The sequence below is a fragment of the Syngnathoides biaculeatus genome, chromosome 7, assembly GCF_019802595.1.
Source record: "Syngnathoides biaculeatus isolate LvHL_M chromosome 7, ASM1980259v1, whole genome shotgun sequence".
NCBI lineage: Eukaryota > Metazoa > Chordata > Actinopteri > Syngnathiformes > Syngnathidae > Syngnathoides > Syngnathoides biaculeatus.
Genome location: NC_084646.1, coordinates 24,398,041 through 24,411,468, shown reverse-complemented (window position 1 = coordinate 24,411,468; position 13,428 = coordinate 24,398,041). Strand labels below are relative to the sequence as shown.

The 13,428-nt window shown below is 40.1% G+C and overlaps 1 protein-coding gene across 2 annotated transcripts in view; it reads left to right on the top strand.

Moving 5' to 3' along the window:
* alg6 (ALG6 alpha-1,3-glucosyltransferase) overlaps positions 1 to 13,428 on the top strand; it is a 35,737-nt gene that overhangs the window by 1,235 nt on the left and 21,074 nt on the right. For both annotated transcript variants that reach the window (XM_061825746.1, XM_061825744.1), the window contains exons 5-11: positions 26 to 108; positions 929 to 993; positions 3,826 to 4,011; positions 4,662 to 4,797; positions 7,529 to 7,614; positions 10,151 to 10,235; positions 11,515 to 11,585. In XM_061825746.1, the coding sequence (XP_061681730.1) occupies positions 26 to 108; positions 929 to 993; positions 3,826 to 4,011; positions 4,662 to 4,797; positions 7,529 to 7,614; positions 10,151 to 10,235; positions 11,515 to 11,585 (712 nt within the window). The remainder of the gene's footprint in view (positions 1 to 25; positions 109 to 928; positions 994 to 3,825; positions 4,012 to 4,661; positions 4,798 to 7,528; positions 7,615 to 10,150; positions 10,236 to 11,514; positions 11,586 to 13,428) is intronic.

The following is a 13,428-nucleotide window of genomic DNA, read 5'->3' as shown; positions in this document are numbered from 1 at the left end:
TGTTTTGTTTCATTTTCTGTTGCAGTGCTCGTTGCAGACATCCTCATATACATCCCTGCCATAGTAATATATTGTTTATGGCTGAATGATGGAACTGTTAAAAGAAAGGTGAGACACAATTTTCTAATGAGATTTAGCATTTACTGACATAACATTTACCCGAAGAAAAAAAAAATACAGTATTGATGAGTGCACCGGTCATCCAAATTGGGGACTTGTTAAACCTTTATGGCAATGTCAACTAATAGTTTCACAGAGGTGCATATGGTAATGGTTTTCGACCAAGCGCATTGGGTTTGGTCTTTGTCTGGCTGACATAAGTACTCATAGCGAAGATGCCCCTTGATATTAAATTGTGTGCAATACAGAATGTATTAGTCCTAAAATTATTACATAAATTACTGTATTAGACCCATCACAATTGGAGGGTTTGTCGGGAGGAATGACTTGAATCAACAATGAAGTTTCAAAGGAATTTTGTGTTAACAACAAGATATATCCATCTGGCTCACTTATACAGGCAATGCAAGTACAGTACTCAGAAAACTAATTTAACATTGTTTTGGGTTTCGCATCCATCATCTAATCTCCATAATATTGTTCTCTGTGTGGTGTGCAACACAAGTGTACAGCAGTGTATGAATATAATTTTACTGTAGGAATTATGTGTGTAATTAAAAAGATTATATTATAAATGGACTCCACTCATATAGAGGTGTATCTACATTGTCACAGTGCTCACCGACACATTCATACACAATGGGCGATTCCAGCTATGCAAGGTGCTGACAGGCTCACTGGCAGCAAATTGGGGTTCAATGTTTTGCCCAAGGACACGTCAGCATGCAGACACTCAGAACCAGGATTTGAGCGCTGCTCTACCTACTGAGCCATGGACAGCCTATAATGCTTCATTTTTCCTCCCCAGATTTCCACTCTGCTCTGCTTTCTGATCTATCCAGGCCTACTACTTATTGACTGTGGACATTTCCAGTATCCTTTCTTTGTGTAACGTTATTATGTTATTTTGTCAACCTAATGGCAACACTATACCGTACAAAATATTCCGAATCATCTCTCACCTGCAACCTTAGACACCAATTTAAACATGAATTTGTGGCTCACTCCATCGACTGATCCATCCATTTTTCTGAAATTCTTAGGGCGCTTAGCGCAATATTGTCACTATCAAGCTGGAGCATATCACGCCTGTTATTCCAGAAATCTAGCTCATCCTGGACTGTTCGACACCTAGTTGGAAGAACTTTTAGGCAAACATCCTTTCACTTTCACATTCACATCTATTGACAACTTAAAGTCTTAAATAAACCCACCATGCATATTTCTGCAATGTGCTAGGAAGCCAGAGTACCGAGAGAAAATCCTGTGCGCAATTTGAGAAGAACATGCAAACTCCACTCAGGAAGACAAGAGCCAAGATTCAAACTCCAAATCACTGAACTGTGAGGCGGAATTGCTAACCACTAATCAAAAGCATGCTCTCCATACACATCTCATCTTGCATGTCTGTGATCTTCTTCTGAAAGGTGTGCAGAAAAAATATATTTGCACGCTATCAGAAGATTTCCCAGGGTGCCTAATACCATTGTATAGTTAGAAAAATGCTGTTTTAATTTCGTTAGTCAGTCCCCTAATACCATAAATGGTTGTAATAATGTGAATGTTAATAGAGCTTATGCATGTTTATCTGGCCTTTGAAGGTTTTGTTGTGTCATAACTCTTTTTTATTATTTTGCACCACGAGTGAATGTGCCATCTGGTCACATGACCTCTCTAGCTTTCAGTACATCATCCAAGGCGGCTGATGAGCCACTGGTCACGTGGGAGGTGGCAAATACCTCTGTAAAGCTGCAGTGTTAAAACTAAACACTAAGGTGCACCACAGTAATACACACATCAGTAAACAAGCAAACCCTAGTATTAATGGAATTTTTGACCAGAGTTAATTAGAAAAATGATCGAGGGGATCACCACTAATATTTATTGGATAGATATTTATCAATGGATAGAAAGCCATGGGTACCCATATAAATAGCAAGAAGGGTTTTTGGAATACATTGTTTGGGTGGAGTGGAAGGGGGCCATTGTACTTGAGCGTTAAAGTCAATTTTGAGGGTGCACATTGTACTTGAGTGTATTAAACACAATAAGTTACACGAATTAAGTATTGTAAAACACAGTATGCGTGTATACAAAAAAAAAGTTGGATTTTGAGGGTATGGGACATTTTAAACCTTTCCAAAGTCAAATTGTTGCCATGTTGTACGTAACATTTTAATACAGGATGCTGAACATAACATTTCAATACAGTATTTCTAACTGTCATACAAGCATATAAAGTGACCTGTTGTATAATATTACTTTGTCTAACTAATCTAAAGCTACTTACCAGCTGATGCGCATGAGGGAGGTGTGGCACAGTTTTTTCTGTGTGGGTGTTCTATTGGAAAACCCTCTCATGTTTAAAAAATAGGCATGTTAGAATTCATCCATCCATCCATCCATCCATCCATTTTCTGAGCCACTTATCCTCACAAGGGTTGCGGGAGTGCTGATGCTTATCCCAGCTATCATCGGGCAGGAGGCAGGGTGTACCCTGACCTGGTTGCCAGCCAATCACAGGGCATATACCGAGAGACAACTGTCGCACTCACAATCACACAATTTAGAATCTCCGATGAATGCATGTTTTGGGATGTGGGAGGAAACTGGAGTCCCTGGAGAAAACCCACGCGTACACAGGGAGAACATGCAAACTCCACACGCGCAGGGCTGGGATTTGAAACCCAATCCTCAGAACTGTGAGGCCAACAGTCTAACCAGTTCCCTCACCATACTGCCCATGTTAAGAGTTAATGACTTCAATTTGCATGTAGGTGTGAATGTTAATGTGTAGGATTGTTTGCGCCTTCTGGATGACTCCCTCGTGAGGTGTTCCAGGGAGATCCCACTAGGAAGAGAACCTCGGGTATGACCCTGGACACGCTGGAGAGTGTACATCTCTAAACTGGCCTGGAAATGCCTTGGGATCCTCCCGGGAAGATCTGGATGAAGGAGCTAGGGAAATGGAAGTCTTTGTGTCCCTGTTAAAGCTACTCCCCTTGTAACTTGACCTCAGATAAGCGGTAGAAAAGGGATGGACAGATGGAGGCTGGGGTTGACTGGCGACCATTCATGGTCATATACACACTTGTTTGGTTCCATATTAAAAGGTTCATTTATTCAACCTTGGCCCGCGACTTTGTTCAATCTAAAATTTTGGCCCTCTGTGAATTTGAGTTTGACACCCCTGTCATACGTGGTCAAATGACCGTAGTCAGATGGATTATGCTCCTGCTCCCCCATGACAGTAAACAAGAAAAATCATAGAAAACTTTCATCATGTGACCATGAGGGAAATTTACAGTTCTATGGCGAACACTGCAATCCTCCTCTTTGTTGTCACCTGTACCAATCTGTGGTACAAAAAAAATAAATAAATAAAAACGCTTGGTGAGTAAATAAGGACATTTTGCTATTTCCAAATTGTATGACCTGTAAGACTTTTGAATCTGAATGGTTGTTGTAATTCAAACTCCCAACAAAAGTTATTTCAAGTTAGGAAAGTTTTCTATGCAGCAGAGTTAAGATGTTCCATTACACAATTTCTGCAGAAGACCTTTGCAATCAAAATGACAATGACAAAATGGATGTTTTCATCAGGTTGACAATACCTGATGACCATAGCAAAATACATTGTTTGCTTCCTCTTACTTCAGCATGAAATCAAAACACTCATTACAATATGGAACTTAACAGTATGAGGTACAATTGCGTGAGCTTGGGGTTTGCCCTGTGGGCTGTTCTGGCTCTAGGACAGGGCCAGTATGCGCTGGGCTCTATGGCCTTCTCCCTCGCCCTCAACTACAAACAGATGGAGCTTTACCATGCGCTACCCTTCTTCTGCTACCTCCTGGGAAAATGTGTTGAAATGGGCCTCATGGGGCAAGGGTTAGTGTACTCTTGTTTTCTGACAGATGAGTATTTAATATTGCGTTTTGTTGTCCTTGATGCACATAATCGCCCGACCTACAAAGACTTCCATTAATTCAATTCTAATTTTGTCAACATATTGTTTGACCTTTTGTCACTTGGAAAGAAGGCGCAGTTCACTGGAGCGCAACAGAATGACTGAGGTAATCAGCTAGGATGCCGTTACTTCTGTCTATTTATCTAGTAACAATGTTCCAAGGGAATTTAAAGCAAATGCAGAGCCGGATTAGAAGGGTTGGTGGGAAGATATGTCCAGATGACACGTTAGCTATGCCCCCAACTCTTCAGATACGCCTGTGTGTGTGTGTGTGTGTGTGTGTGTGTGTGTGTGTGTGTGTGTGTGTGGTGTGTGTGTGTGTGGCAACATCTAAACTACAGCTGACAAGCTCACTACAGGATCTGACCTATGGTGCAGACTAAGCAGATGCATGGTTTTCTCTGCATTCCAAAAAAGAGAGGTCATAGTCCCGTAAACTAGGACACGCCAAAAAGATTTTCATCTTTGGAAATTATTGTAATTGCTAAAAGGAAAATCACGTTTTATTTGTTGACAAAGCACGTTTTTTTCATGTTCTTAAACAAATGTTTCTGTGATCCTCTTGATTTAGGTTATTGGTGTTGCTGAGAGTCGCCGTGACGGTGTTGGTGACTTTTGCTTTCTGCTGGTTGCCCTTCCTGTCCGACCCCGCTCAGACCTTGCAGGTGCTCAGGAGAATCTTTCCTGTGGCTCGAGGCCTGTTTGAGGTACAGGAGTTGATTATAAAAATGTGAGAGATTTTTTTTTTAGAAAACATTTGTTCACTTGTATAAAAATTGTGGCTTGCAATGCAAATGCGTTGTTCAAAGAAACAAGTGGGAGTTGATAATTGATGAAATAAATTGGCTCAGGGATTAGTCATGATCAGGCATCTTCCAGTGAATGACTTTTCACTACCAAGAAATTTAAGTCCTAATTTCATGGAGTTAGTGAAAAAATGTAGCAAGATAGGAAGATGTTCTTTCATTAAGGTCAAGCAGAACCTCCGCGTGCCTTTCAAGCAATTCCATCCTCTAACCATGGCAAATACTGTTAAGTCCCTCAGTGCCAATCAGAAAGAGATAAGAAGAATCAAATTTTGAAATGTCAAAAGATCAGTTACACTTGGTCCCTGGGAAACATAAGCAAATGAAGAGTGGAGGAAGATGATTGATTCTAACTTAATGTATTCATGTTTAAAGCACAACAGCATTGTAGCAGTACTTATGCGTTGCACGTATGCCAGTCCTTCAGCTCTTATGGGGTATTAATTAGTGTTAATGGATGAGGTTCATTTGTGCTTGGCAGTGTTGAAAGAGAAAATGTAACCGTTATGGCTAAAATAGTTCGTTCAGGAATCACACATAACACTACATCTTGGTCTTGCACCTAGAGCCAGGTGTCACAGAGGTGAGGTAAAGATTCTTACGTAAAGTCGGATTGTATTATTTGATGTCTATGGACATTCTTTGCGCCTATATCAGTGAAGCCTGAAGACTTAGCGATATTATCAAACATTGAGTATAAAAAGAATGGCTCAAAACCACAAGATAACTTTTGGGTGAAAATTTCTGTTTATGATAGTTGCTATAATGATAAATGATGGTTTTGAAAATATTCTGGAGATGTAACTAAAATATCCTAACTCTGTAACAGGATTAGTTCTTGAAAGAATGAGGTGTCAGAGCGTGTCTGGACAACACGACAGGTTGCTGAAGCATACTGTGTTGAACTAATGGTGCAATTGTGACTGTAAGCATTCACTCTGTGTAAGGGAACAGGGTGAGAAGGTTTATCAGGGAAGGGGAGGAGAGGTGACTGGTGGGAGTGGCGACGACTGGGTGGGAACAGTTGTAAGTTTACCCACTGAACTACATTCTGCCATCTCAGGTTGCTGTCTGCTCACAAAAATGGCACCAAATGCTTCTCCCTGTGAAATTCCAACATAGCTTATAGGTGACAGTGCCGCACAACTCTTGCCCCATTTAAAATGGTCTACAAATCCCACCCTGCCGTTCATGTGTCGCCTTTAGGTGGTATTCAAGAACATTCCCATGGTGGTTATTTGGAGTGGGATGACAGGGAAAACAGAAGGCTGCAGTTGAGACAGCATAACATTCGACAGCCTAATGCTGACAGGGCTACCACGAGGGTCCACACAGTTGTGCCATCAGCAGCTGTAGAATGGAAGAGACAGAAATAGACCAGAAATAAGATTTCTAGTCATGTCCCGAGACCAGAGAAGTGATGAAGCTGATCTTGTCACATGATATCTCCTGTATGTGGGTTGTGTGACATTATAGAGCACAGTGGCAGCTAGGTTAATAATAATATGTTCTCAAAGTATTACAAGCATAATATTTATCTGAGACAATTGAGTCACTTGCAACTCAAAAGTGACAATAAGTCAATGATCACAGAGGTTGAAATATATATGAAAGCGGTAAAAATAATCATGGGTTTATATAAAAACAGTAAAACTAATCATGGATTTTATTAATTTGTGAAAAAAATTACACATTTTCACATTACTTGCACTTTTTGCATTCAATTTCAATCTTACAATTTTTTAAACTTCACTTTGGACAAATTTGATTTGAGTATAATATGGGCTGTTTCCTTGATTTATTTGGACTGTTTGTCAGTCAAATAAAATGCAAAGCGTAAAATTTGTCAATGAAAATATTCATCCATTTTCCGCACCGCTTATCCTCACTAGGGTCGAGGGCATGCTGGTGGCTATCTCAGCAGACTTTGGGCGAGATGGAGCGCACACCCTCAACTGGTCACCAGCCAATAGACAAAGCAGCCATTTGTACTCATGTTCACACCTTTGGGCAATGAATAGTCTTTAATCAACCTATTATGCATGTTTTGGGATGTGGGAGAAAACCCATGCAGGCATGGGGCGAACATGCAAACATACCACAGGCATAGCCACATTCAAACCTGGTTCCTCTTAACTAACTATGTGGCAGACGTGCTAACCTGTGAATGAATGAATGAAATGAACCAATAACCAATTAAAAATTATTACCGGTACGTACTTTCACAACTATAACGATTAATGCATCCTGTGGTTCTTCCATATCTGCTGGATATGCAGAAACTGCTATTGTCTGACCATAGACCTTGTGTCCTGAGTTTGCAAATAAGTCCCATCGTTTTTCTGACATGGGTCTATTGCCACACCTTGTAGTAGTCATGTAGAACTGTCTCCCAGGAATGCCTCAAGGAATATTCATTGCACTTTCAGGATGGAAATTCTGCAAGTTATTTGCTTGATCGATAAAATGGAATACAGGGCTATGACTGTGCTTGTACAATTATAATGACATACAGTATAGTACTATAAACATACCATATAAAATGGTTACAACATGCTTTAATAGACTTGCTTAGCGTATGATGATGATGAGTTAGCCTGTCATCCATTTAACCAAGTATGCATGTGGACAGGATAAGGTGGCCAACACTTGGTGCAGCTTGAACATCTTCATAAAGATCAGATCCATTCTGTCCAGTGACTTCCAACTGTACCTAAGGTAATCTTCCCATCCGTCCGTCTGTCCATCCATTCATTTTCTGAGTCGCTTATCCTCACAAGGGTCACAAAAGTGTTGGAGCCTATCCCAGCCGTCATCGAGCAGGAGACAGGGTACACCCTGAACTAGTTGCCAACCAATCGCAGGGCACATAGAGACAGACAACAGTCATACACACAATCACACCTAGGGGCAATTTAAGGTCTCCAATGAATGCATGTTTTTGTGATGTGTGAGCAAACCAGACTGCCTGGAGAAAACCCATGCATGCACTGGGAGAACATGCAAAGTCCACACAGGTGAGGCCGGAATTTGAACCCCGGTCCTCAGAACTGTGAAGCCAGTTCTCTACAGCTGCGTCACCATGCCGCCGGTAATCTTCACATATTTACAAAATTTAGTCTTTGTTGGCTTTTTTAAGTCCTTTTCTGTATTTTTTTGTTGTTTTTGTCTGATTTTTCTTAATCCTGTCTCTTTTGGGGACTCCTTTCAGTGTGAAGCAGTGGGAAAAGAGAGCCTGCCTGAGGGTGTAAATACTGTGATCTAGTTGGGTAGAAACATCTTGTGAGGACCTTCTGAAAATGAAGTCTAAGCTTTGTGTAGAAATGTGGTGACAAGAGCTTTGGTTAATCTTGGAAATCTTGAGGCCAGTGTCGTATACAACAAAACAAAGGTTATAGAAACCCAAACATGCCTTTCTTTTAAAAAATAAAGCACATGTCAACTAATAATACTGTATGTAATACACGGGAGGTTTTTGGAATAGCTATTTTGAACAAAAGCCGGGATATTGTAAATCACCGAGAGGAAACAGTTGATGTAACATGTAACAGTTGTGCCATGTATGACTGTTCTTAAATAACCTATCACTCTAAATATAGGAATACTTTATTCGCTCCATGAGCATGTTTCTGCCAGGCTGTTAAGTACTGGGATCAAGTTAGACCTCTTTGACTGTAGTGAATTTCAAACAAATGAAAAACACTTCTGTCTTTTGGCATTGGTTTGCTAAACGCTTCTGTGTTGGTGTACTGTGTACATAGAATGAATCAGCTGTGGAACAGTATCCATGTCCTTCTGGACTGTAAAACTCCACCCTTACACACAAGACCTGCATACTTGCAGACAGTAAATGTGCTGAATTACTAGCGTTCCACCGTGTTTTTTCTTAGTATTGGTGTTTTTACATGACCAATAGGCACACAATTCAATTTGAGAACACAATGTTGCTCTGTCGTTGATGTTTTAAATTTGCCGACTGACCTCTCAACACATACTAACACCTAATCCCTCTCCTCTGCTACTGTCCCCCTCAGAAGGTGACAATGGAAGGGTTAAACTAATGGTCCCCAGACAGGGGGGACATTGGTTCTTCTTCATAGCAAGAACCTCTATTATAGCTAAACTGGAGGAACCCTACCTAGTGAGATGACAGATCATTGAATGCTTGAATTTGACAAATTCAAGTCCTTCTTGTTTGTATGGTGACCAACTGGTTAGCGCATCTGCCTCACAGTTCTGAGGACGGGCCTTAAAATCTCAGCCCCGACTCTATGGAGTTTGCGTGTTCTCCCAGTGCATGTGTGCATTTTCTCCAGGTACCCCGGTTTCTTCCCACATCCCCTAAACAGTTAATTGAAGACTAAATTGCCTGTAGCTGTGAGTGTGAATGGTTTTTTGTTTGTATGTGCCCTACAATTGGCATGGGACCAGTTCAGGGTGTACCCTGCCTCTCGCCCATTGATTCCTGGGATAGGCTCAATCCCCTCCTCACCACAACTCTAGTGAGGATAAACGTTACAGAAAATGGATGGATGAAAATTCTTCTTGTGTGGAGTATGTATGTTTTACCTGTGCTTGCATGAGTTTTCTCCAGGTACTGGGCTTCTTCCAACATTCTTAAAACATGTACAGTATGTAGGTTAATCAAAGACTCTAAATTGTCCAGTGGTGTAAATGTGAGTGTGACTGGTAATGCGGATGGAGACTGGTGAAGGTGAACCCGTGTCTTGCCAAAGTCAGCTTGGATTGGCTCCAGCTCACCCACAACACTAATGAAGACAAGCATGACAGAAAATGGATGGACCATAAATATTTATCTGATATCCCTATTGACATGAAGGCTGGTCAACAAAACAGTGTTCTATCTTGTTTCATGTAATGTCAAACTAATGCAATCTGATTGTGTTTACACATATGGTAACAATGAAAATATTTTCCTTATCCTATTCATACTTGAATGTCTGTCAAAATAGAGCCTGCAGTTTGATTGTTGTGTACTATATCACACATTATCTGAAATGGTAAAGCCAATTTAAATTTCACCCAGAAAATCTCGAGAAATTTATCATGCTCAGCTGCTTAAATGTCAGATCAGGTTTTTTCTTGTGCTTATATAGGATATTACTATATTGTGTTGTCCTAGATGAGACTGGCATGTAATTTGCTGTTCTATCCAATGGATTTTTTTTCTTTATAACCAATTATAAGTACAAATGGTTTTTGTGCATGTGTGTCTGTGTGCTTTTTTCCTCAGTGTGGCTTGCACTTTCTTGGCAGTCCTACCATCCTGTATCAGACTTTTGATGAAACCTACTTTCTGGCAGTTTAAACTTGCCTTGGTGAGTGATTAAGAGACAAATTAGCATAGCCTATTCCATTTGACTAGAGTAAACACCCACTATATCGTTGTTCAGTTGTTGCGGTCCTTCTTTATAAGAGATTTTTTTTTTTTGTCATTTCAGTTTTTCCATTTTTGCCATTTTTGTTATACTGTCTGCACAAAATTTTGTTTTATCCATTGCTCTTGCTCTCTCACAGTGAACAGTATTGTTTAAATAAGGGTTGCTGCTAACCGTAACTTAAATAAGTGATGTGTCTGTTAATTATTTTTGAATTAATCAATCAATCAGTTGAAAAATCCATAAAAAGAAACAGCACATTATTTCAAAGTCACAATGCAGAAAAAGCACGAACATTAATTGATTATGATTGAATGGTTTGGTCCATAGTTTCAGTCATTAAATCAGCAAAAATTATCATTGTTTTATAAAGTGAAACTAGATCTTTGCATTCATCCATTAACTGAGCCACTTATCCTCACAAGGGTCGCAGGAGTGCTTGAGCCGATCCTAGCGATCTTTGGGCAGGAAGCGGGGTACACCTTCAACTGGTTGCCAGCCAATTGCTGGGCACATACAAACAAACAACCAGTTGGACTCACAATCACACCTAAGGGCTTTTTAGAGTCTCTGATGAATGCATGTTTATGGGATGTAGGAAGAAACCGGAGGGCCCAGAGAAATCCCATGCAGGCACAAGGAGAACCTGCAAACTCCACACAGGCAGGGCTGGGATTTGAACCTCTCTTACTTTTGCGCCACTGTGCCACCAAGTTAGTATCAATGATGTGTAAAAAAAACCTACAATTAGGACTCAAATAACAGTCAGTAGATGATTTGAATCCCGGTCCTCCTTTTGATTAAACAAAGGTAATCAGGCTGCTTTGATGGACGACTACAAAAATGAGAAAATATTTACTGCTGTCTGTAACAAGAATCAATTATCAAAATACTCATTGATTAATTTGATAATCGATCAGTTGTCGATTCATATATTAAAGTTTTGTTTGAAGACCTTTAACAACTGTGCTATAAATGCTACAAAAACATTTAAAAAGGGTTCTATATCGCAGTTTCATTTATCACGGGGGCCTGGTAATCCCAGTGATAGTGGGAGTGAGTAGTGTAGTCCATTATTAATTCCATGTACCTGTTTTTGTCATTGAACCACAGGTTTCTTTTATATGTACATTTTCTTCTTTCAGTGTGTGTGCAAGTGCTATTGAGATTAATTTAGCTACAATAATCATACAAAAATATTTTTTGTTGTTATTTTTAGGTCAACTCATCTCTTGGGTTTTTCCTTTTCTCCTATCAAGTCCATGAAAAGTCAATTCTCTTGGTTTCCTTGTAAGTATTGCAAAAATATCCAATTGTAAAACTTGAATCATCTGCTATGAGCTCCAAGAAAAGTAATATCCTTAGGTCTTAAATTTGATAAACAGAATTCTGTCTCTGAGCTCACCCTCAATTTAACATTGTCATAAACACAATCTGACCCATGTCAAACTTCTTTATCATAAATAAAGATGCAGGGGTTGTAAATGTATGCAGTTCATGACCACTATATAAAGGTAGAGACTGAGGCCATGGGTATGTCTGAGAGCAGGGGATCTGGTTGCTAGATCTGGGCTCATGTATTAATCTAGATTAGGTTAGATTGTTGCTTTATTAACTATTGAGTTATATCTACCACCTGTCCCCATAAATCCATCAGTAATGCATGTCTAGGGATTAGGAAAGAATGGAAGGCAGCAGCCTGGGCGATGTTTGTGCAGGATCAATTATTGTACTGTAACAGGATAGCAAAAGAGCACTGACCGTAATTATGGGATCATGGACCGGTGGAAAGTGCCCCCTTTGGAGCATAATACTGTACGAGACACTTGACAACACTAATCAGCAGAGAAGTAACAATATTCAGGATAACACGACATTGGAAAATTAAAAGTGCCTCTATATCGCTGTGGTGTTGTCTCAGTTTAACGTAATGAGCCATTGTGTTTTAAAATATTGTTTTGGACTGTCCACCTCATTAAGAGTCTAAATGTACCCTATTGGATGCATAACTCATGTGACCATGTGGGTACATTACCAAAACATAGCAATTGGCCGACTAGCCCACGTGGCCAAAAGGTTGCTTTGGGAGGGATAAGAAACACCTTGATGCACCGAGTCCCTACCAAGGCTACAGTCTGGCCGCTATACCAGTCTGAGTCACGTCACATTTGATTTGCCGAGTGGCGCCTTGTTGTTTGTGGCAGCCGTCCCAGCAAATGGTGAACCACGAGCCAGCACCTCTTGCAAGAAGGCCTACACTTCGCCAGCCTATATCCTGGGTGGTTGCAGCCACCACCAGGAAGACCCACCACCTGGTCCTCCCTAGGCCACTCTCGCCACTCTCACTCGAAGAGAAGAGCCGCTGAATTTTTTAAACATATTTTAACAACAGCCTTCTTTCGTGGTACACTAGTGAGTGTCAAGTGGAAAGTCAGGGATGAAAGAACATCACACAGACAGTATAAAGAATAATGATTCAGACTCTCCATCACAACATATTCTCCCGCCAATGAATTAGTCACAAAAATGAAATGATGAAATAGGTCAACTCCATACAAATACAAATATCAATGCAAAAGTAAATTTGACGTTCTTACCGCTCTTCAAATGAAGTATGCACATTTCCAATATCACTATGCAGAGGAAAAGAAAATAATGATTCTTGTGCTTTTAACAGTTCTGCATTTATGAGTTGAATTTTTGGACTCAAGCGAATAAATCACTGTTAGTAGGCAGTATCCATTTCGTAGGCAGTATCCATTTTCTAATATAATAAAAATGGCAATACGGTAAGTACTGTTTAATTTTCGAACAGACAATTTCTCAATGGATAGTCTTGTTATTGTGAGCATGGGTTGCAGCAATAATACTCTTTTGAAGGTAGGGTACAGTATATACTGTAAGTGCAGGGTAATATATGATTTGAAGTTGTATTTTCACAACAACCTGTGGGAAAACTGGGAGAAACTACTAAAACCAATTGAGGAGTACTTTGCAAGTCAAGAAGAAGAGCAAAAAAAGAATTTATTTTTCAGTTCCCTCTTTGCCCTCCCTGTACCATGAAACTTCCTGGAATACCTTGTCCTCTTGTAATGCCTGAGCTTTCCCACAATATCACAATAATTATCGTACC